Source organism: Coturnix japonica, chromosome 1 (assembly GCF_001577835.2).
Source record: "Coturnix japonica isolate 7356 chromosome 1, Coturnix japonica 2.1, whole genome shotgun sequence".
In the NCBI taxonomy this organism is placed as follows: domain Eukaryota; kingdom Metazoa; phylum Chordata; class Aves; order Galliformes; family Phasianidae; genus Coturnix; species Coturnix japonica.
Genome location: NC_029516.1, coordinates 96480711 through 96502310, shown reverse-complemented (window position 1 = coordinate 96502310; position 21600 = coordinate 96480711). Strand labels below are relative to the sequence as shown.

The window sequence follows — 21600 nt, the reverse complement described above, 5'->3', positions numbered from 1 at the left end:
CACACAGAGGTATACTTTATGCTTTTTGTTCCTTCTTGTTAAATTAGCAGCCCGTGTCTTTTCAGCCTCCCTCCATGAGAGTTTTCCACTCCCTTCACACCCTTTCTTCATGCTCCTCTGATTCCTTCCCACTGGATATTAGTGCTGAGCTGCAGATAGCCAAATGCACACAGCATGCTGTTGGGTGGCTTCCCCAGCTTGGTGAGGTGCCTCTCAGGTTCCTCACTGCTTCCATGAATTTTGCCCAAGTTTACCACCATGCATCCTCTATAGGATTTGCCATTGTTTTCCTCACCTTGTTTCCAGATGTCTAGTAAGGACACAGGTGCTAATCCAGGACCTTCTGTGTGTCACCCCAGATATTGTTCCTGCATTTATTCACTTTGCTGTAACTTCCATCCTCTAAAATAGCATCATGCTTTCCTTCCCTGCCCCAGGCTCCCGCTGAGTGCCTCCTTAACAGAGGAAACCATGTAAGTAGATGGCTTTGGGTCTCTTTTACACAGTCACAGCTACACAGACAGCAGGAACCATTCAGTTCCCCTTGCTTTACAGATGATGGAGTAGAACAAAAGACTTACGCTTCTCTGTCAAGAACAATGTGATATTGCTTTTCATCTAAACTAATGTAAACAACATTTAAGCAAATTAAAATGTAGAGTAGATTCATTGTGTTCTCTCACTTCTTGGTCTTTTGTGGTTTTTCAGATTATTTATTTATTTATTTATTTATTTATTTATTGCTAAGATCAGACAATGCTGAGGAAAGGAATCCTTTGGGGAGAAGGAGCAAAATGGTGGACAGAGAAGGAGAAAGACTTCCAGCTCTGTCGTCATGAGAAAGAAGCTGTGAATGCTGAAATCTGATCTGAGTAGAACAGTTTTTCTGGAGTGCTCACAACACTTTTCATTACATTTCCTTCTCTGTGTTATCACCTTTGTTACCATCCTTAATCCATGATGAGTTCCTAAATGAGGGAGTAAGTTTCAGGTGACAGTTAAAGTAAAGTATAGATTTATTTTGTTGTTACTCAACCATGTCGTTCATTGTACAGATTGTTCTTAACAGTAAGTTAAGAATCAAATTACTGTTTCTGCTCATGGAAATTACAAATTACATTAAACCAAGATATTCAAGGCTGCTTCACCAAAACTGCCTCTAGGTGGCACATTGGGTAAGATTAGAAGAGCCAGTAGGGAAGAAAGAGCCAGCTTGTTTAAATAAACACGTATGTGCCAAGTGAATATAATTGTATTACCAGTATGTACGTGGGGGGAAAAAATCACATCGGTGTTTGTCTAACTCAATAACGTCTGTTTAAAGAAATATTTTAGTATCATTCTGAAATTACTTTTAATATTTGCACAGAAGAAAAAAGAGAAAGAGAAAGAGAAAGAGAAAGAGAAAGAAAAAGAGAAAGAGAAAGAGAAAGAGAGAAAGAGAAAAGAGAAAGAGGGAAAGAGAAAGAAAAAGAAAAAGGAAAAAGAAAAAGAAAAAGAAAAAGAAAAGAAAAAGAAAAGAAAAGAAAAAAAAAGAAAAGAAAAGAAAAAAGAAAAAAAAGAAAAAGAAAAAGAAAAAGAAAAAGAAAAAGAAAAAGAAAAAGAAAAAGAAAAAGAAAAAGAAAAAGAAAACAAACACAAAACAAACACAAAACAAAACACAAAATGCCATAAAAGTTATTTCATTTTACAGTAAAATAGATGGTGCTTGATGGAGATAAGACTACGTAAATTATCCCTATGGTAAACTCCTATTTCTAGTCATTAATTCCAATTATCTCTAACTATTACATTTTGCAAATCAGCAATTACAACTCATCTCCAATTAGAAAGACTAAATTCCCAATGTTTTCTGCTTTAAGAAAAGCATTTTCTCCAGACATGCTTTGCAACCATTTCTATCCATCTAGCCAAAAGTTCTAGAGCCAAAAAACAGGTACTGAAACTAGGAAAAGCTCTTACTGAAACTAAATTTCCTATGCTTTACTTTCTGAAAGAGGTAATGAACAGCAAGACATAAAAATCTCCACATCGTTTCTTTTATCAAGGGAGTGGCCAGAACTATACGCAAAATCTTGTCAGAAAAGAGGAGATTGTGCTATGTTTGCTACATTCAGTGCCCATGCAACTGGTACTTGGAAGAGAGTAAAATCTCCAGAGATTAATGTCTAAAATCATATCATCTTACCACAGGGTACTCAGGTTTTACAGCTGACTTCCACATAGTAAATAGAAGCTAGAGCAAAGAACTATGGCACAACAAGCCCTTCACTCCTCACACTACTATAATCATTAATTATTAAAAACATAAACAGGAACATCAACAACGACCAAGTGAAACAACGATTAGCTATGCTCATTTTATTAGGGCATAGAAAGGAGAGAGAAAAACAAAATGGATTTCCCACAGACGTCAAAAGGTTTTGATGAGAGACACAACACGTATGAAATAATGTGAATAATAAGAACTGAGTAAATGTCAGAGAACCCTTTCAGATCAGAGCAGAAAGGTTGCTTCAGATGAGATGAGGCCACTTAGGTTTCTGCTCTTCTCGAGCATCAGAGCAATCATTCTTTCCAAAGGTGCTCTTGGAAATCAAGTTTTATGGACATGTGCTCAGTGATTGCACTAACACTCAGATTATCAAGGAATAGATCTCAGCATCCTCAGACATGAGGCCTTCTCACACAGGCATGACCAAAACCCTCAGGCACTTCAAGAAGAAATAAAGACTGAAATTCTGGGCTGCTTCACAGAGAAGAAAAGTGTGGGCAGTGACAGGACAGGGTCCACTTTAAATCTCTCTGATTCATAGGCTGCCTCAGGTCTTCAAGGTTAAGAAAGCTGTCATGACTGCTTGGTGTAGGGAGCCTGCTTTGGCAGGAGGGTTGGACTTCATGATCTCTAGAGGTCCCTTCCAACCCTTACAATTCTGAGTTTCTGTGACTTCAGTGGTGATAGGCCATACAATTCTATGTGATTTCCATATCCTACTTACATGTACAGCATGCTTTCCTGAAAGCTGTTATTTTTAATGAAAGAAGGGTACCAAAGGAGGAAGCTGGAAGGCAGAATGGGCTAAGGACAGGTATACCATAAACCATACAGTGCATGAACAGAGCTTTGTGTTGACAATTCATAATGTGTACAAGAAAATTAACTCAGGGCCATGCCCACCGCCCTGTGGTGCAGCCCCTTTCCCTGACCCCCAGTTGCCCCTCCCCTGGCACAGCTCCATGCCGTTCCCTCGGGCCCTGTCGCTGTCACACAGAGCAGAGCTCAGCGCTGCCCCTCCGCTCCCTGTGAGGAGCTGCAGCCGCCATCAGGCCTCCATCAGCTCCTCTGCTCTGCGCTGGACACACCGAGGGGCCTCAGCCACTCCTCACACACCTTGTCCTCAGAGCCTTCCCCATCTTTGTAGCCCTCCTTTGGACATCATGTTATTTATTTTCCGCACAGGTGTTCACTAACAGATTTCCAAACACATTAAAATCATTTCTGTTTATTAATTTGAAGAATTGAAGTTACCAAATTCATCTCGTGCTTCCAACTCACCTTCCAAAACTCACAACAATGAAGTCCCGAATTTAGGTTTTTATCATTATTGTATCATGTCGTGCTTTGCTCCAATTGCTTGCACTTCCTGCAGCATACAAAAAGCAACTATCTTCCCTTGGTTAACTTTATAAACCTTAAGGTAGTTCATGCTTTCCAGGCATCCACAGGTCGAAAATCGTCTGTTTTAAACACATAAGCATTCCTAGTGAGAAGTCTCCCCTGCTCCTTACCTTCCTTTAGATGACAAAAAGACAACCAGAAAAAAAAAAAAAAAAAATGGTAAAAGGTTAAAATTATATCAGAACATTCCTGCCCTCTTCTCTTCATCCTTTGCCCCCCATTTCTGAAAGAACAAAACAAAGCAAACAAATGGACAAGTCTCAGAAATTAAGGTGGAAACAGAGCCTCACAAAATCACTGGCCACCTTGGCCTCAGGGGCACACTGCTGACTCATGGCCAACCTGTTGTCCTCCAGGACACCCAGGTTCCTCTCTCCAGAGCTCCTCTCCAGCAGGTCAGCCCCTTATCTGTAGTGATGCATGAAGTTATTCCTACCCTGCTGTAGGACTCGACACTTGCTCTTGTTGAACCTCATTGAATTCCTCTCCACCCATCTCCCCACCTTGTCCAGGTCCCACTGAATGTAACACAGTTTTCTGGTGTATCAGTCACTTCACATCATCAACAAACTTGCCGAGGGTGGACTCTATCCCATCATTCAGGTCTCCAATGAAAATGCTTAACAAGACCAGATCCAGCACCAACATCTGGGGAACACAGGTAGTTACAGGCCTTTAGCTGGACTCTGCTGGCCAGCCAGTTCTCAGTTCAGTTCACTGTCCTCTTATCGATTCAACACTTCTTAAACTTTACCTGAAAGGATGTTTTAGGAGACAGTGTCAAACATCCTTGCTTAAGTCAAGATACACAACATTCTCTACTCTCCCCTCACCTACCCAGCCTGTGATGACATCTTAGTTAGCTACCAGATTTGTTGAGCATAATTTTTCACTTGGCAGTGCCACACTGATTACTCCTGACAACCTTCTTCTCCTCCAATTGCTTGGAGATGACATCCAGAATACGCTGTTCCATCCCCTTTCCAAAGACAGAGGTGAAGCTGGATGGCCTGTGGTTCCCCTGCTCCTCCTTGCTGTCCTTTTTGAAGACTTGTGACATTGGAATTCCTCCTGTTCTTAGGCATCTCTCCCATTCTCCAAGACCTTTCAAAGATGATAGAATGGGCCACCACTTCTGTCAGCTCTCTCAGCACAACATCCAACCAAGGCCCTTGGATTTGTGTGAGACCAATTTGACTAGAAGGTCCCTAAGTAGATCCTCCTCAACCAAGGAAAGTCCCCAGACTCTCTCTTTTATCTTCAGGGACTGGGATTCCCATTGAGCAGTCTTAGAATTAAAGACTGAAGCAAAGAATGGGTTCAGTATCTGCCTATTCAATGTCACCCCTTACCCCAGGGTACCTAATCCACTCAGCAGCAGACCCATATTTTCCATAGTCTTCCTTTTTGCTATTGAGATACTTAAAGAAGCCTTTCTTGTTGTTGACCTCCCTCAACAAATTTAATTCCAAGTAGGCCTTAGCTTTTCTTGTGGTATCTTTGCATACCCTGACAAGATCCCTATATTCCTCCCAAGTGAGCAGACCCCTTTCCCACATTCCCTAGACATTCTTCTTCCTTTTCAAGTTTTTCCATGAGCTCCTTGCTCACCCATGCAGACCTCCTGTCACCTTTACCTGATTTCTTACTCATAGGGATGCTCAAATACCACCATAACATGGTCCCTATAAAAAGATAGCAATCAGATAGTTCATAACGATATTCAATATTGTAATGATAGGAAGATAGTATGAAATTAATTTTTCAATGTCTGACATTACTATTGATGTTTTCTTCTTCAACTAATAACTTGCATGCCACTTTCAAAAACATGAAAGAAGAAAAAAAAGGTGTTGCTAAGACTTTGTGAAATGGATCCCCACCCCAGTGTAAAATGGTTACATGCCCTCCGAGTCCCTAGAGATCAATCTCTAGGACACATCGAAACTACTCAGCACAATCTCCAGCCGTCTTCACCATTTTGCCTGTGACACAGACAAACAAAAGAGCAAAGCGCTCCTTGTAGAGAATACTTTGAATTTTCCATCCTTACACAGTGACCTATACCTAGTAATAGCTCCCAGCTTGAGTTCATATGCTTTTACTTTCCCTCCCATTGTGCTAGGCTGCACTTACTCACTTCTTTGCATCTTCTGCCAGTCCAAATGGATCTTGAATTCCTTGCAATGAATAAGGGAATTTTAAAGCCTGGAGTTCCAAGTGTCTCTTGCTTCTTTTCTTTTACTGTTCTGAAATCAAATGAAAGATATGGTATGGCAGTATACCTCTTTGAACTCACTGTGGAAAAGGGAAGGTGGAATTCCACATCTCACAAATATCAGCTGAATGTTTTATTTGAGAAAGAAACATTCCCTAGTGATACCAGACCTTTACTCCCCATGTTCCTCAGTCTCCAAATTAGTCAGTATAAACATGGCTACTATCTTGCGGGCATTTCTGCACCTTCAGAATCAACTCCTCAGTACAGGCAACAGATTGGAATGGATTTAACAGAAGAGAAAAAACATGACAATAGCTTTGAGATATCATAGTGACAAAGAAGTAGTTTTCATCATTAGAGGAGAAGGCTCCTAGGAGACTTTTAACATGTAAAGGGGGCTGTAAGAAAGAAGGGGACTGAGTCTAGCAGGGTCTACTATAGTAGGACAAGGGTACATGGTTTGAAAAAAAATGAGGGGAGACTCAGCTTGGAGATAAGGAAGAAGTATTTTACAATTAGGTTAATGAGGCACTGGCACAGGTTGCCCAGAGAGGCAGTGGATGCCCCATCCCTGGAGACACTCAAGGTCAGGCTGGATTGGACTCTTGAGCACCTGGTGTAGCTGTGTGTGTCCCTGTTCATGACCAGATGGCCTTTAAGAGTTCCTCACAAATGATTCTATAATTATCAGCACTTTCTTTGTGCCTCAGCACTTAGTGTGCATATTTTATCCCCTTCTCTGTGTACTGAAACAAACTCTTGAATACTGAAGAGAAGGAAGGGAATAGACCTGAAAGGTGTTTGGAGCAAAGATGGAAAGGGGAAGGGAGAAACCCAAAAAGCATTGAAACTGGGATCTGAAACACCTGAAAAGCATTGAAAGTAAAGTGGGGAAGGGAGAGGAAAGATACAGGAAGCACTGAACAGAGGGAGAGGATGTGAAAAAGAGAAAAGCAGAGAAAAATCAGTGAAAGTAAAGGGAGAAAAAGAAGAGGGAGAGAGCAAGAAAAACAGAAGCAGAAAAGATAGGCAGTGAAAACAGGTCAAAAACAGTGAAAAACAATGAAGAGGAGAAAAAAAACCACCACCTGATAGGCTAAGAAAGGAATGGAAAACTCAGTGTGAGGAAGCTGAAGTGGGAAACAGAATGGAAAACACCAGAAAGAAAAGAAAGGGAACCTGAAAAACTTGAGAGGAAGTCAAGGGACGAAAAAGTGGGGAGAAGAAGGGAGTAGTGGGGCAGGGAGTGGAGGCCTGAAAGCATTTAAAACAAATGGGACAGGTGGAGCAAAGCAAGTAGGGAACGCACAGCAGGAAAGTGGAAAAGGCAGTAAAAAAAGAGAAAGGAAATAAAGGAGGCAAAAGAAAGCCATCAAAAAAAAAACCAACTCACAACCAGAAACACAGGAAAAATAAGAGAAGCAGCAGGGGGTAGGATAGAAAGAAAAAAGTGGGGGGAAAAGGAAAATCAGGAGACAAATTAAAAGATGGGAAAATGGAAAAACAAAAAAAAAAGCAAGAAGGGCAGGATTGGGATGGTAATAAGGAAATGGGAGTAAAGAGAAGGAGAAAGAAGAGGAACTCAGGCGGGAAAGAATGAGAGGAAGTGAAGGCCATGCAGTGTTTCCATTGAAATGGGAAATTAAATACAGTTTCTACTGAAAATGAGACATTCTAAAGTGATTTCAGTCAAAATTAGTATGCTTACCAATCTGAAATAACTCAGACCAAAAGTTCTAACATTCCCCATAAGCAAGCTCTGGATGTGATGTCTCTGATATTTGAAGCTCAGGCCCCAGAGAGATTTCTGGTTCTGTTTGCTGAGGTTCAATCAGAACACAAACCTTCCTAGCACTGCTATTTATTTCAATGTGACTTCAACTTGCACAACAGATTCTAGTTCTAATGTTTCTGCTTTCTGCATTTCTTTTGTTCACAAAGGTCTCTTCACAAACGCATAGAAAAGTATTAACTCAGTGTACTGATTTTCCTAATTTTGATACAGCCTACACAGAGCAAGTATGTTATTTCAGTATGGAACAAATTAGAGGATAGCAATTTCCTTGGGAGAAATGCTAAATTGGTGCACCAAAAATAGTGCTAAAATTACTTCATTAAGAAAGACCAGCATTTTATACAGCTTGGAGACCAATTCAGGTGACAATGAAAACATCTCAGTGCTCTGGCGAGGTGAAGCAAGAAGGAATCCCGTAGGTACTGATGTGTGCTGGCCCTGGACTAGGAAAGACAAGAGGTGGGACTGAAGCCTTTGAACACTACATTCCTTCTGCTCATTCTTGACTGTAAGGGCTCTGAATGGTGTTTGCTTCAGGTGCGTAATAAGAAAGAGTTTGTCGCCGTGAAAATGTAGAACAGTTCAGGGTGTCTCCATTCAGCACAAGGCTGTCTTCCCGCCTGTGAAATACTCTTTATCATTACCCTTGAAGTCTCAAAAAGATTAACCTAATCTATCAACTGTTGGCATTTTATGCTGGAAAGCACATTGTGATGAATAATCCACAGGGTGGCAGGAAAGCCTTCAGGAAAGCAGCACAGAAACACTGCAGGAGGTGGTGTGGAAGAGACCATTTCTACTGGCTAAGGAAGACAGTCTGAGTGGAGAGGTTTTCTGCTTTACATCTGCAGTTTGTTGCTGTGGGACAAACTCACTCCATTTTGTCATTCCTCATTTACCCATCACTAAGCAATCTGTTATCTTTAGGTGGTCAACAGCTCACATGAACCTTTCTTCACCCTTTAGTTGACTTTTTTAGAGGCTACTCTGTGGATTGCCTTGAAAATTATGCCAATTTTCTTTATATACACGCTACAGAAAGTCAGCTCAGCATTAGCAAAGCCAGAACTTCTCATACAATATCCAAAAGGAAAGACACCAAGCCGTGTCTTCAAAACTATGTTACTCCCATACCACTGCCTCAGGCAGTAAGAACTGGCTGACATTGTGCAGAAAAATTAATGGGAAAGCGTGATGCAGATGTGTTAAAACAACAAGCAAGTCCTACAGTCAAACACTGCAACTTTCAAGTCCTTTAACAAAATAAAATGAAGCAAACTTTTAGACTCAGACTGTTTTGTTTTCCAGGAGGAATAAACATCTCTTGCTCCATCAGCAAAACAGTGCCTTCCCAGAAACTGTTCACCATGGACTCCAGAAGGTGAACGTAGCAATGAAGAATCCAAATGGCTGATGTACTGAAGAGAACATGGTATATGTTATGAAAAGCATTCATACTGGAGACCAATAAGTTTCTAAAAGAGGCTGCAGCATTGCCTGAATATACATGACAACTCCATGAGGTTTGCCTGTTTGCATGCAAAACAATAACATTTTTTGCTTTATGTTAACTGAGTAGTTTTAAATTAAGCTTGACATCTAAGAGGCCATGCTCTAAAACAATATAATGCCCTTACAACTGAAACATATGCCAAGACGTCACAGCAACTGCATTCCACACTGGAGTTTGCACCAGCGAGAAGCAGGAATTCCTGTCAAAGCTGTTCCTATGACATACTTATACTCAAAGCTGGACACTGACTTACTTACCAGAGACGAGAAGTGCCTCTTGTGAAGATACACAGGAAAGATAGAAGAAGATTCCAGCATACTACAGAAAAAGTTTAATTGCATTGCCTTGTTTATCTGTAGCCACATTACATTCTGTCATCCAGAAAACATGATGTATTTGTGTGGGTTTCTCTGCACTGGGTCTACTGAAATTCATAACAACTTGTTTTCAGATATATCTGCTCTTTAGAGTTCTTAGAATTTCCTTTAGAAAGCCAAACTGTTCAATACACTCTTTCTGAAAAGACATTTTTACAATAGGGGTATTTGTCTTATCAGCAGTGTTACTAGCCTTAATTTCCTCCACCCCTGTATCCCTACCGCTCCCCTCTCCCCACAAAAATAAAACAAACAAAAAATACTTTTGATAAATCAAAAATACTGGGGCCCTTTTCCTTGCATGTTATTTTCACATCTGAGCTTTGCAGCTTTGCACTATGACACTGTTTATCACTATTCAGTTGTGATGCTTTGCCCTGTTCTTCACTGGGGAAAAATTGCTTGTCACGAAACAGAAGAGGTCCTGCCTTTGGAATAAGTCACTGTTGATCCAGCTTACAAACACCTTTAGGATATAAAAATGAATACTGAGAGATCCTGTGTCCTTTCTACTCCAAGGCAACATTCTGATTTTTTTCTTAAGGGTCTTTGGGGGCTCTCACTTCCTCTCTCACCCCACTGAACATACCTTCAAGACTTAATAGACAATCACTCACTAAACAACATACACTGCTTAAAAGCTTTTCTTCTCCTACAGTTCTAGAGCAATTTTTAAATTCTAGTGTGGTCTGCTCATTGTAAGGTCTCACTCAGCTCTGCTTTCAGCCCATTTTTAAATGTATATGGCTCAGCCTTAGCTAGTGAATAGATGAAAATATCACTGGATGCCTACATGTTGACAATCCACTTTTTCCCATTACTGCTGGCTTCTGCTGATCTGTTCAGTCCAATGTATTCTCATTTGCTCTGCTGTCAAAAACTAAAAGCTCCTTCTTCAATTTAGCCTTTCCTAATTGCAACGAACTCATCTCATCTTACATTTCTGCTCCCTTGCAAACCTGCAATTTTATTACAGTTTGGATTCAAACCTACCTTGAAATAAATGCATACCTACATTCTGGACGTTTCTTGCTTTAATTGCAGGAATCCATCTTTTTGTGAAAAAAGGTATTATCCATTCAAAGCAGAAGTGTTAATCTTCACTCAATGTGGCCATGAAGTTTTTCATTTAGGTTCCATCATATGCTCTCCTCGGACCAGGACCACATAAAATACAATCTCAGTCTCACTTCAGGTCTGCACAATTCCACTTTAGCTAAGGGTATTTCTCATCCTTCCCTGTGGTGTCATTCATCTTGTTTAGATTCCCTTCCACAGAACAACCACCAGTTCCAACCCTTATCCTCTACTAAATCAAATCCCTGCCAAAGACTCAATTTCACTCTATTATCTCTGAACACTGATTGATGTGATTAAATTCTTCCCTTCAGCTGAGGAGCCTCAAGTGCACAATTTTAATGACTACTTCTGTCTGGCTCATGAAATATATTACATTCTTGTATCAAGGACTGTCACAGTGACTGTTTTGTGATTGAACTCTGTAATGCTCAGTAACATCTAGCATAAAACAGGATCAACAACAGAAACTGCATATCCTCTCCGGTCTATAGGTAGGTCATATCTATATTTGATAAGGCTAATACGGAGAACCGTTGAAATAGAAACAAGGCATCTTAATCCACAGGAAACACATAGTTAAGCTACCACTGTGAGGTGGAGAAATAAATCCTGATTTCAAACCTTTCAACAAGAAGTTGCTCCTACAGAATGCAAAATAAGAAAACCCAGGGACATACAACAGGAAACTGCAATTTGGCAAGGCATCTTTCTTTGCTTGACAGGCATAAGACATAGCACAATTCTAATATCCACTCTTCTAAATAAAAATGTATCACTTGTCACAGTCATGCCGCATCACATACAAACTATCCTCATGAGATCAATGCTCAGCAATAACTCTACTTTGCAATCAGTTATTTGTGCCATTTTGACTGGAAAGATGCTTTCGCACTAGTCAGAAGTTCCATATAACAATCCTACTGAAATATATTTGATCTATAAATCTGCACAGAATGCGTTAAACACCCTGTGTCAAAAGGTTATCGATTTAGATTGTTTCCTCATTACAAAAAGGGATGCTTCTGATGGGTTTTGACAAGAATTATCTTTGAAGGCATTTAAGATTTTTCAAGAATAAAATATAAGCTTATTGATGGTTTAATAAAAACAATGGCAGAATGATAAACAATGAATACAAGTCACATCTATAGGTGAATCCAACCCTTCCGTAAACCAGTCCCATTCAGACATCTTTATACTTACAGGATGGAAGACTACATCCTGGAAGAGCAGCAGTTCTGAAAAGGACTTAGGAACCATGATGGATAATCAACTAAATTTACAATCTTTTAATGCAAATAACTGAGACTGAAAGATTTAAAAATGCAATCCTTGGAGGTATAAACAAACAAGCAAAGATATAAACTGAAAGGTTCAAGAATGTACCTGCACATACTACACGCACACAGCAATACCGAAATTACTACCAGAATGCTGTATGCAGTTCTCATGTCCACACTTTAGAATGGATTTTAAAACATCTGAATTTTCGGAAGAGCCGTAAAAGCTTTTACAGTTAGAGATTTCATCTACATAGGTTATTAAAGTTAACATATTTTTAATGTGAATAAAGTGTAAGAGTTTAAAACTAGAGTAGTTATTAGTTGTTCTAATAGGCAGCTAGCTATGTGGTGGCCAGCAGCTGTAACTAAACAGTTCCAAAACCGAAGAAGGACTAAGAGAGTATGGAAAATGAACTAGCTGAATCACTTGAGAGACATGGAGAAATCCTCACATTTGCAGAACCTACATGAAAACTGGCGTGTTTTTGGTTTTGGTTGGTTTTTTTTGTTGTTGTTGATTTTTGTTTTTTGTTTTTTTCTTTTTTTAAAGTATGTTCTACTGCACCCAGAAGATACAGGCTCCATGATGTAGAAATAACTAGATTGAATCCTAGGGATAATGGCATGCCAGTCAGAATATTTCATTACCATGGTCACTTCTGGCCTTAAAATCAGCTAGTCTTGTATTAGGTAGAAAGCTGCAGTGCATATAAGAACATTCAAACTAACAGATGATAATATAAACAACTCAAACTACAAATACAGTCAAACAGAATCAAGCAGAGCTGTGTTCATACATCATTGATTTGTATACCTTGCTGTTTCAATTAAAAACTCAAAATTATCCATTATGCCTCCAACTTTTACTTTCATATTTTTAAGTCTGTTTCAATGTATCTGATATTTACATATTATAGTATAATCATACCTACCATACCATGGCTTGGAGTAGGTTAATTGCATAGGAAGATTTACTATGTTTACATTTTTTTTCTTAAATTACTCTTTTTTTTTTTGTTTGTTTGTTTTTTGTTTTTTCAAAAAGCACAGTAAAGAGTCTGAGGACAAATTATTCAACTGTTTATCATACATAAGACTGCATGACTATAATACAAAGGGCTTGTCTTTTTCATTTAACGTTACAATATACACAGCAAGTCCGGACTAGATCTTACAATCTGAACACAGGTATTTAACCTTTTCCATGCTGTTTATGTTTACAATGCACAGAAGTCCTGTAACCAAACTGTGTAGTAAAGCACACAAAACTGGACTGTAACATAACACAGTATGCATAAGCACTGGATTTTGTGGTTTCTTCTTTATGTAGTTAGTTTGTTTTTTATTAATTGCTTCGTTTTTTGGCGCTTGCTAAGGTGTGGCAACCCGTGCACACAAAAATACCCAGATTTCATATCACCCTTATATTCCTAGACAGCAGTAAGTACTGGATTCCTTTTTATATTGCTGAACTCAGTATCCTTTTTGTTTTTAAGGTGACAGCTTTCCAATCCCTGTAAACTTCTCTTAATCACTGAGTTTAAGAAGAAAGGAAAACAATCAGGAAAAAAACAACCCACTTTCATCCACAGGGTTGACACTTCAATAGAAAAGAAATATGGATCACTTGATAAAAAAGTCGTGATTTACCAAAAAAAAAAAAAAAAAAAGGTAATCCCAAGTATTCATTCTCATGTACATGGTATTCAGCTGCTGTGCTGCTACTGCAAGTATAAAAAAGTCCACCTTTTAGTCTGAAAAAAAATTACTTAGCCACATGGAACTGATCAGTGTGAACTCCGGAATTTCTGCTGAATTAACTTTTAAAAGGGCTTACTGGCAGAGGTAGATCACTGCTTCTGTAATATATAATGGGCAAACAGTGTTAATCTGGGATGGGCAATCACTGACTCACTCTTATTCTTTCAGATGTTTTTCACCATGCTTTTACTTCTAATATTAATAAATCTCTGACTGGGCCCATAAATTTTGCAACTGCCAAGCTGACTGTGTTATATTAAGGCAGCATTACCCAAAAATTAGGCACCTGTTAAATACAGCCTTCTAACCTCAGGTCTCATGTGAGTGTTTTGCTTTACTCAGACTATTATTTTGGACCTGTTCATGCAATCAAGGTCTTGCCTTCAAGTTTACAATTATGTTAATAAGGAATACAAGAATCAAACTGCTGGTTTCATAGCTTCTGGATCTAGCGTCCCTTTTACCTTCAGAAGCCTGAACACGTTTATAATGTAACAGATGTTATAGTCTTGAAGTAGATGTCAATCTATTATGTTCAGTACACAGATTGCTGTAAATGTATTGGCTATGAATTCAACAACAGTTCCAGTTTTGTTTAAGCAATAGTACAGCCATAATTTTCAACTGACATTTAAAAATGGTCTAGTTACACCTTGTGTCAAAGTGCAGAACTGCTACATTATTGGTTACAGACATCTATGTGCTATAAAAACAGCTTTGGTACAATAAATTATCAAAAAAGAAAATAAATTTTTGTAAAATTCACAGCATAATTGTGAGGCAAAAAAGCAGTCACATAAAATTCTGCATTTTTAAAAATGTTCAGGATGAACAGAAGACGTCTTTGTGCAGAAGTAATGGTGGAGAAACCACGTGCCAAGAAAAAGCAAAAGAAAAAAGTAAAAAGCGGGAAGGGACACAGTTGTAGCTATTTCCATCAAACGCAAACCACTACTCCTGTGACCTTCAACCAATAAGGAAGTCAACTTTATGACACACGCAAAGTGACCTTGCAATACCTTACAATAAGTGGGTCACAAAAGTCTATTTTAAAAGAAAGGCCTCTTGAATTACCCATTCTCTGTGTTTTCAGCATTAAGGACCGTCTGCAAAAGCATGTCCAAAAGTGATTGCATCTGAAATGGTAGGCTCTTCTAACTTAAGAGTCCAAATCCATAAGGCCAAAGGTTATCCCAAAGACCACCACTTAGACCTCCCCACGACTGGCCAGGACCGACCCGTTGATTGCTTCTCAGTGCACCTTAGTTATGAAACCAGTCATATTTCAACACTAACTGACTGCGGTCTCCAAAATATGAGACACGCAGAATCCCATTACAATTGCTGCTTTGATCCTCAGTAGATTCAGATAAGGAGAGTTCTGATCACCGCCACTTATCATGCTTAATGTGCCTTACAAAATCCATTACAACCGTCCCTTTTTACAACTGAAGAATATATATTTGTGTGATCTGAAGGTCCCTCTTTCTTACAGTACTGCATTTCTGTGCCCATGTTTGTTTGGGGAACTAAAAAAAAATACACTTATCTTATTCACTCCTCTCCCACCCAAAAATTTCAAAGGGCCTTTTTGTAAATCATGTGCAATGCCATTAAAAAGAAACTAGTTTGCAACTACAGCTAACATTTGAACAATAATCCCTGTTGAATGAGTCTGAAAAAGGGGGGAAAAAAAACCAAAAAAATTTTAAAAAACCCCTCTTTCTCCCCTCCCCTCCCCAGTCCCCAAGAAAAAAAAAGCAAACTATGACTAGGTTGTGGCAAGTTAAAATGGGGGAAGCGAAAGGTGAACGCTACTATGCTATCTGTTAAGGTGGGTCCGGACATGGCTCTTAAAAAAACAAACCAAACCAAAAAAAACTTCATTGTCCCTTTGCAATCTTTTCAAGTCTAAAAAAATAGTCAGCTTTGCCCTCCTGTAGCGGTTCAGTGAGTTTATCTCCTTCTGATTCAAGCAGCTTTGCACTTTGTTTTTGGAAAAACACCACTTCTATAAAAACACACAAGAAACAAACTTAGTTTCAGTTTAGTCACGAGCTAGCCACAGGACTTTGCTGAACACAAACTCCTGTCATGGGAGACTCTTCTCTATCAATCCCTTGCCTCATTGCAAGGTGTCCTTCAGTCATGTAATGAGCAGGACCTGTATTAGCAGAAAACTGGTACGTTGGATGTCCAGCTATGCCAGTTTCTTGGCGCGGATTAGAGTAGACTGTTAAATTCATGTCCATAGCTCCATTTTGTCCAAAGTCCAAGGTATTAGCAGCCACTGGGCGGTTCTGATAGGCCTGATTGCCTTGGTTACCAGTAGAGGAGGAAGATGTAGAGGAAGAAGTAGTTGAGGAAGACAGGGATGTCATGGAGTGGTGACTGTGGCCCACCTCCATAGAATCCTGGGTGGAGGAGCTGTTTGTTGGAGAATTGTAGACCCTTGGCCTGGTCCGGCTACCCAAGGCTTGCTGTCCATGATGATGGTGGTGGTGGTGGTGGTGATGGTGGTGGTGAGAGCTATTTCCGTGATGATGATGTAATGCATTCTGTTGTTGAGGGGTTACATGGAAGGTGGTTTCTTGAACTGGATGGTTTTCAACAGTGACCTGTGTGGGAGCTTCAGTGGCTGTCCAACCAATCGGAGGAGGAAACTGTTGTCGAACCTACGTTAACAGGAAAAGCAAATAGTGAAATGATTATTCATTTCTAATATACATTTCTAAATATAAAAAGTTTGTATTCTGAACTTTTTTTTTCCCAAACAATAAAAGTATGTCCAATTAATGATCTCACTGACAAATTAAAGTAAGCCAGATCTAGAAACACATCAATTTGTTGAATGAGTTAAATCACATACATGGGAGAAAAAGAATCTGTCAGCTGCAAAGTAGTATGTACAACCTTTTCTGGTTTCCATGGGCCTCTCCAGGAGCTGCAGCAGAGCTCCTGACCCACACCTGGTGCATATGCTGCCCTCCCCTGCTCAAGACCTTGGCACCAGCAGAGCTGTTTCTTTCTATAGTTAGTCATTCCTTTCTCCCAGTTGCTGCTGTACAGTCTTTTTTTTCCCCTTTCTTGAATCTGCTACCACAGAGGTGCAACCAGTGTCACTTCTTGGCTCAGTTCTGGCCAACAGCTGGTCCCTTTTTTAAGCCAGATGGAGCTTGCTCTTATCTAACTTGGGTCAGCTCCTAGATTTTTCCCAGACGACACCTGTGCATCCCCCCTCCACTCATGACATGAATCCCTGTCATGTAAACCTAATATAATTAGTTTCAGGGATTCAACACTCTCAGAAAAAATATATACATCAAACAGACAAAAGCTCTACTTCAGCATACCTGTGGGCTGTGTGTTTCACAGTCCATAGCTTGAACAGCAGCAGTGAAGTGTCCACCACTATGTCGATGCTGGTGTGTGGGGTCTGACCGTGCCCTTCCACTGTTGCTTGTTCCAGAAGATCCACCTATAAAAATCATAGCAACACAACAAGAGAAAAAATTTACAGAAGGTCGCAGACAACAACAGCATAAAGATTTGAACTGATTCGAACACAGGACCTATGATAATCACTCACAGTTGTGTAAATCTGCTGATTTTTTTTTTTTTTTTTGTTAGAGCACTTTCCTGTTCTAGATAATATATAAATGCTTTCAATGACTGTGACTGACAGTGATATGACTTTTACCTGTGAAAGTCTCCTTTGATGTGATTCAGAAATATAATTTTCTGTTCCATTAAGGGGAAATCCTCACCTGAGCTTGAAGATGTACTGGAGGTGGTTCCTGAAGACTGCGACTGCTCCATAGCAGGACTCGTAGACACACTGTTGCTTGTGTTGGTACCTTCGTCTGCTGTTTTCTTAAAGAAACTATGCTGTAGGGCATAATAAGGTTGAATTCGTGTCTTAGGGTCATAATCAAGCATCCTTAAGATGAGGTCTTTGAACTTCAAGTAGTCAGCTACAGTATGACCCGATTCCCCAGCACGACGTCCACCTGGTCCTCCTGTTTCAACTCCTAGTATATTGTGAAGTTTACGAGTTCCAGGTGGTTTGTATTCCTGTTGGAAAACCAAGTCACATATATTAAGCCACTTCAATTCATGGTTTAATTTTGTCATAAAATAAGTCAGCCAGATCAAAGTAAGAAACTATTAAATACTATGTAAATTGTCACTTAATTGCCCTGTCTTATGACACCGAACAATGATAATAAACAATACAGCCATGCTTTTGGTAAGATAATGTAAAACAACGTAACATATCACCACTTCTTTTTTATTATTATTATTTTTATTTTTATCTTTTTAATGTATTTTCTGTATTTTCATATTGATTACGTAACTTACCCTTTTTCCATCTTTGGTCTTCTTCAAGTTCCAAGTGCCATCTGGCAACTTCTCAAAGAACTTTCTTGCTTTTGGTGCTTGGTCAAGGATATGGGCAGGCGGAATCCCCAGAACTTCCACTATTTTATTCATTTGATCCACCTGTTCCACATGAAGAATATTCATGAATAACATGAGACATAGAGCTGAACAATGCAGTAAGAGTCCAATACTCTATATAATCATGTGAAAAGCAAATGTTAACTACCCATACACATTAAGTTGTGAACTAATTGCAAGTTTAAGAAAAATACAATATTAACTAAACAAAGGGGAAGGGTACCGTGAAACAGAATATATTATATGTTAGAGTTCTAAAAGGCATTGCTATCATTGATGTTTTCTGATCTTAGAATTATTAGTGTTTCCTAATTTATGCATAAAAATAAGACAGATTAATATCACAGTGAGAAAGAACCAAAAAAATCAAATTACATGTACTGTATAATAGCTTCATACCTCATTTGCACCACTGAAAAGAGGCTCTCCAGTGTGCATCTCAACTAAAATACACCCAAGGGACCACATATCAATTGCAAGATCATAAGGCATTCCCAGTAGCACCTCTGGTGATCGATAGAAACGACTCTGGATATACTGGTATATCTGAAATAAAACAATTTAAAATAGTACATAGCATTCAAAGAGCACTATTCTGTATTACAAAATGGAATTATCATAGAATACACTTTCACAGTAGGGAAAGCAAAGACAAAATTTCAGTAATGCTAAAACTACACTATAAATTTATAAAAATATTTAGATGATAATTCTTAAGAAAACACTAGCTTCTGGTTATTAAACAAAAAAAAAGGGCAGATTCACTCATGATGACAACATTTTATACTTTATGGTTAACAAAGGTAATCTCATGCAATTACAGCTAACTATACAACAGAACTTTGGTCTGCTTACACCAAGAGAAAAGCTATTCTATGAGCCACATGAGAATTACACAGCATTTCTGACAAAACTTGTGGTTTAAAAGAAAAAATAAAAATCAAAAGTCACAGTTTTGATATGATGAAATCAGATGAAATTACTGTGATTCCACATGGAACAAGAAGCTACACCCTCCGCTATCCTGCTCATTTCACAAGACAGAAAATTCTATCTTAATCCTAGACCAAAAACTTCTTTTCAAAAAGATTTGGAAGCCAGACTTCTGTCTACAGAAGTTTTCCCTACCTCTCTAGCTAACACTTTGTTTTCAATGCCAATGACTAATACTAAGGTATCCCAAATAGAAGTGGTCACTCAGGCCAGATAGGATTCACTTAACCAGAAGAGTCTGTACTCTCTTCTGAACTAGACTATACCTTGCACACTGAACAGTGCGTTCTGATGAAGTTTTTAGTGAACTCACAGTAAAAATTAAATATCTGAGCAATGTTATCCTTCTTCCCTCCACCCCATCTCCCCACCCCCCACCCCCTTTACCCCCCTAAATAAAAAGCATCTTTGGCAGCCAAGAAGAATTGTTTATGGACTTAATGGCTGTTGTATATATTTTAACATATCTTAAAGTAAATAAAGAACTATACCGGAAAGATTTTCAACAGCTCATCATCAAAGCATATGAACAACAGGACACAACTACAATTTTTATTTTATTTTTTTTCATAATTAATATTATAGTTCTATCCTAATCTAAATAAAACAATGTGCCCCTTTGCCCTAGAAAACCTTTTCACATGTCTTTACTCATATTTATACCACCATTATGGAGTAAGAAGATAATAAAAAAACATATTTAAGAGCAGAGAGCTCTGCAGAGTTCTACAATAAAGTGCTGATGCATTCTGCATTATAAAAGTATTACCAAAGAGAAAAAGAAGATGGAGTGTTTATCTACTATGGCATTTAAATTGCTATCTAAAGCACCTAATGCCTGCCAATATCCAACACCTTATTCAATAATTAATTAGATTAAATTAAATTCATTTAATTTAATAAAATCAATAATTAATTTAAGTCATCACTGCTAAAGTTTGAATTAGCTATCAAGTACTATAACTTTCAAATATCATGTTTATTGTATGTATCCGGTAACAGCGCAATCAGCAAATCATTTTTACCAATACTTACCCTCTGCCCAAGTTGACAAGAACTGCCAAAATCAACAATCTTGATGGCGCTTCGTTTGGGGTTACAGAGCAGGATATTCTCAGGTTTTAGGTCACAGTGAATGATACTAAGTTCAGGAGTCGCCAGAAAAAGCAGTGCAGTGCACATTTGCTGTGCAAATTTTCTTGTCAGATTCAGTGAGACACCTCTGAAGTTGGTGTTCCGCAATAAATCATACAGATTGTAGGACAGCATTTCGAAGACTAAGCAGAGATGGTTTCGGAACATGAAGTGGCGCTTCAAATGCACTTAAAAAAAAGAAAATAATTAATGCATTTGCTGTGCGTTAAGTATTACATACAAATTATGAGACAGTGTTTTAGGCCACAGCACTCTGTCCTTTCACTACACACTGCTGAGAAGAGCCTAACTTCATCCATTTGCCTCTCACCTCCCTTTAGGTATTTATGAACATTAAACAGATCCCGATGCTAATTCCTGAAATATTGCATTACCTAGATCTTTTGTACTTCTTCATTCTTAATATATTTCCAATAACCTCCTACCTTAAAGGCACCAGCATCTGTCCAGGTTCTTGTGGCCTTCCTTCACCTTATTCCAGCCCCTACCTACCCAACCTAAGTTTGCTGGACCTGCCAAGTTGGCAAGAAACACCACCTGCTCCAACTAATTTGTGATTACCAGCATGTTACTTGTCCAGCTGTACTACATGCAACTGCTGTACAGCTCAAATAGCCTGGATAAGTGCTGAACTGCCAGACCTTTCCTGCAATGGAGACATCACATTTAAGTGTTTCTCCTCTACTCTGCCACCACAGAACTTAAATACCTTAAAGCATTCCTACACTTGCATTAGATTTGAAAGAAACAAGCTATTAGGAGAGTGACAGCAGACATACCAACAGTTACACCTTATGTCATTAAAAACTGAGCTAAAAATGTACATCTGTAGTCCTGTCTTCTGATTTAATCACACTCATTCTAAAATCTACATTTTTTACCACCTCATACATGGCACTATTTGAAGTGCTTTCTGCCCTACTCAAACACTCTGTGTGTCAAGCAGCTGAGAGTCTATGCACAGATGAACTATCTCTATGCCCTACTGACAATTTACTATTAAAAATACGTTGAATTTTTCACTAAATATTGTTGCAAAAAATAGGTTTACAAGTTCTTGTTCCTATATTTACAAATATTGTACAGTGAAGCACCAAGAGACCTCAGTTTTCACAACACATGTAATACATGGTATGTGTCTAAAACATTATCTATTTGAGGTCATTTATTTAATTTTTATTAATGCTGTCATGTTTATTAAATACCGTGGTAAAGAAAAAGGGGAAATACTCGAATACACCTTAAGAGATTCAGAAACCAACTTGATACAACCATAAAACTA

The 21600-nt window shown here is 38.8% G+C and overlaps 1 protein-coding gene across 2 annotated transcripts in view; it reads right to left on the bottom strand.

Moving 5' to 3' along the window:
- Positions 1-11747: 11747 nt before the first annotated feature.
- The window catches only part of DYRK1A (dual specificity tyrosine phosphorylation regulated kinase 1A), an 81582-nt gene continuing 71729 nt past the window's right edge, over positions 11748-21600 (bottom strand). The window contains exons 7-12 of one of the 2 annotated variants that reach the window (XM_015882430.2): positions 20199-20485; positions 18570-18716; positions 18072-18212; positions 17477-17783; positions 17063-17187; positions 11748-16384 (exon numbers count right to left, since the gene is read on the bottom strand). In XM_015882430.2, the coding sequence (XP_015737916.1) occupies positions 15761-16384; positions 17063-17187; positions 17477-17783; positions 18072-18212; positions 18570-18716; positions 20199-20485 (1631 nt within the window). In that variant the 3' untranslated portion in view covers positions 11748-15760. The remainder of the gene's footprint in view (positions 16385-17062; positions 17188-17476; positions 17784-18071; positions 18213-18569; positions 18717-20198; positions 20486-21600) is intronic. The other variant, XM_015882419.2, reaches the window with a different exon arrangement.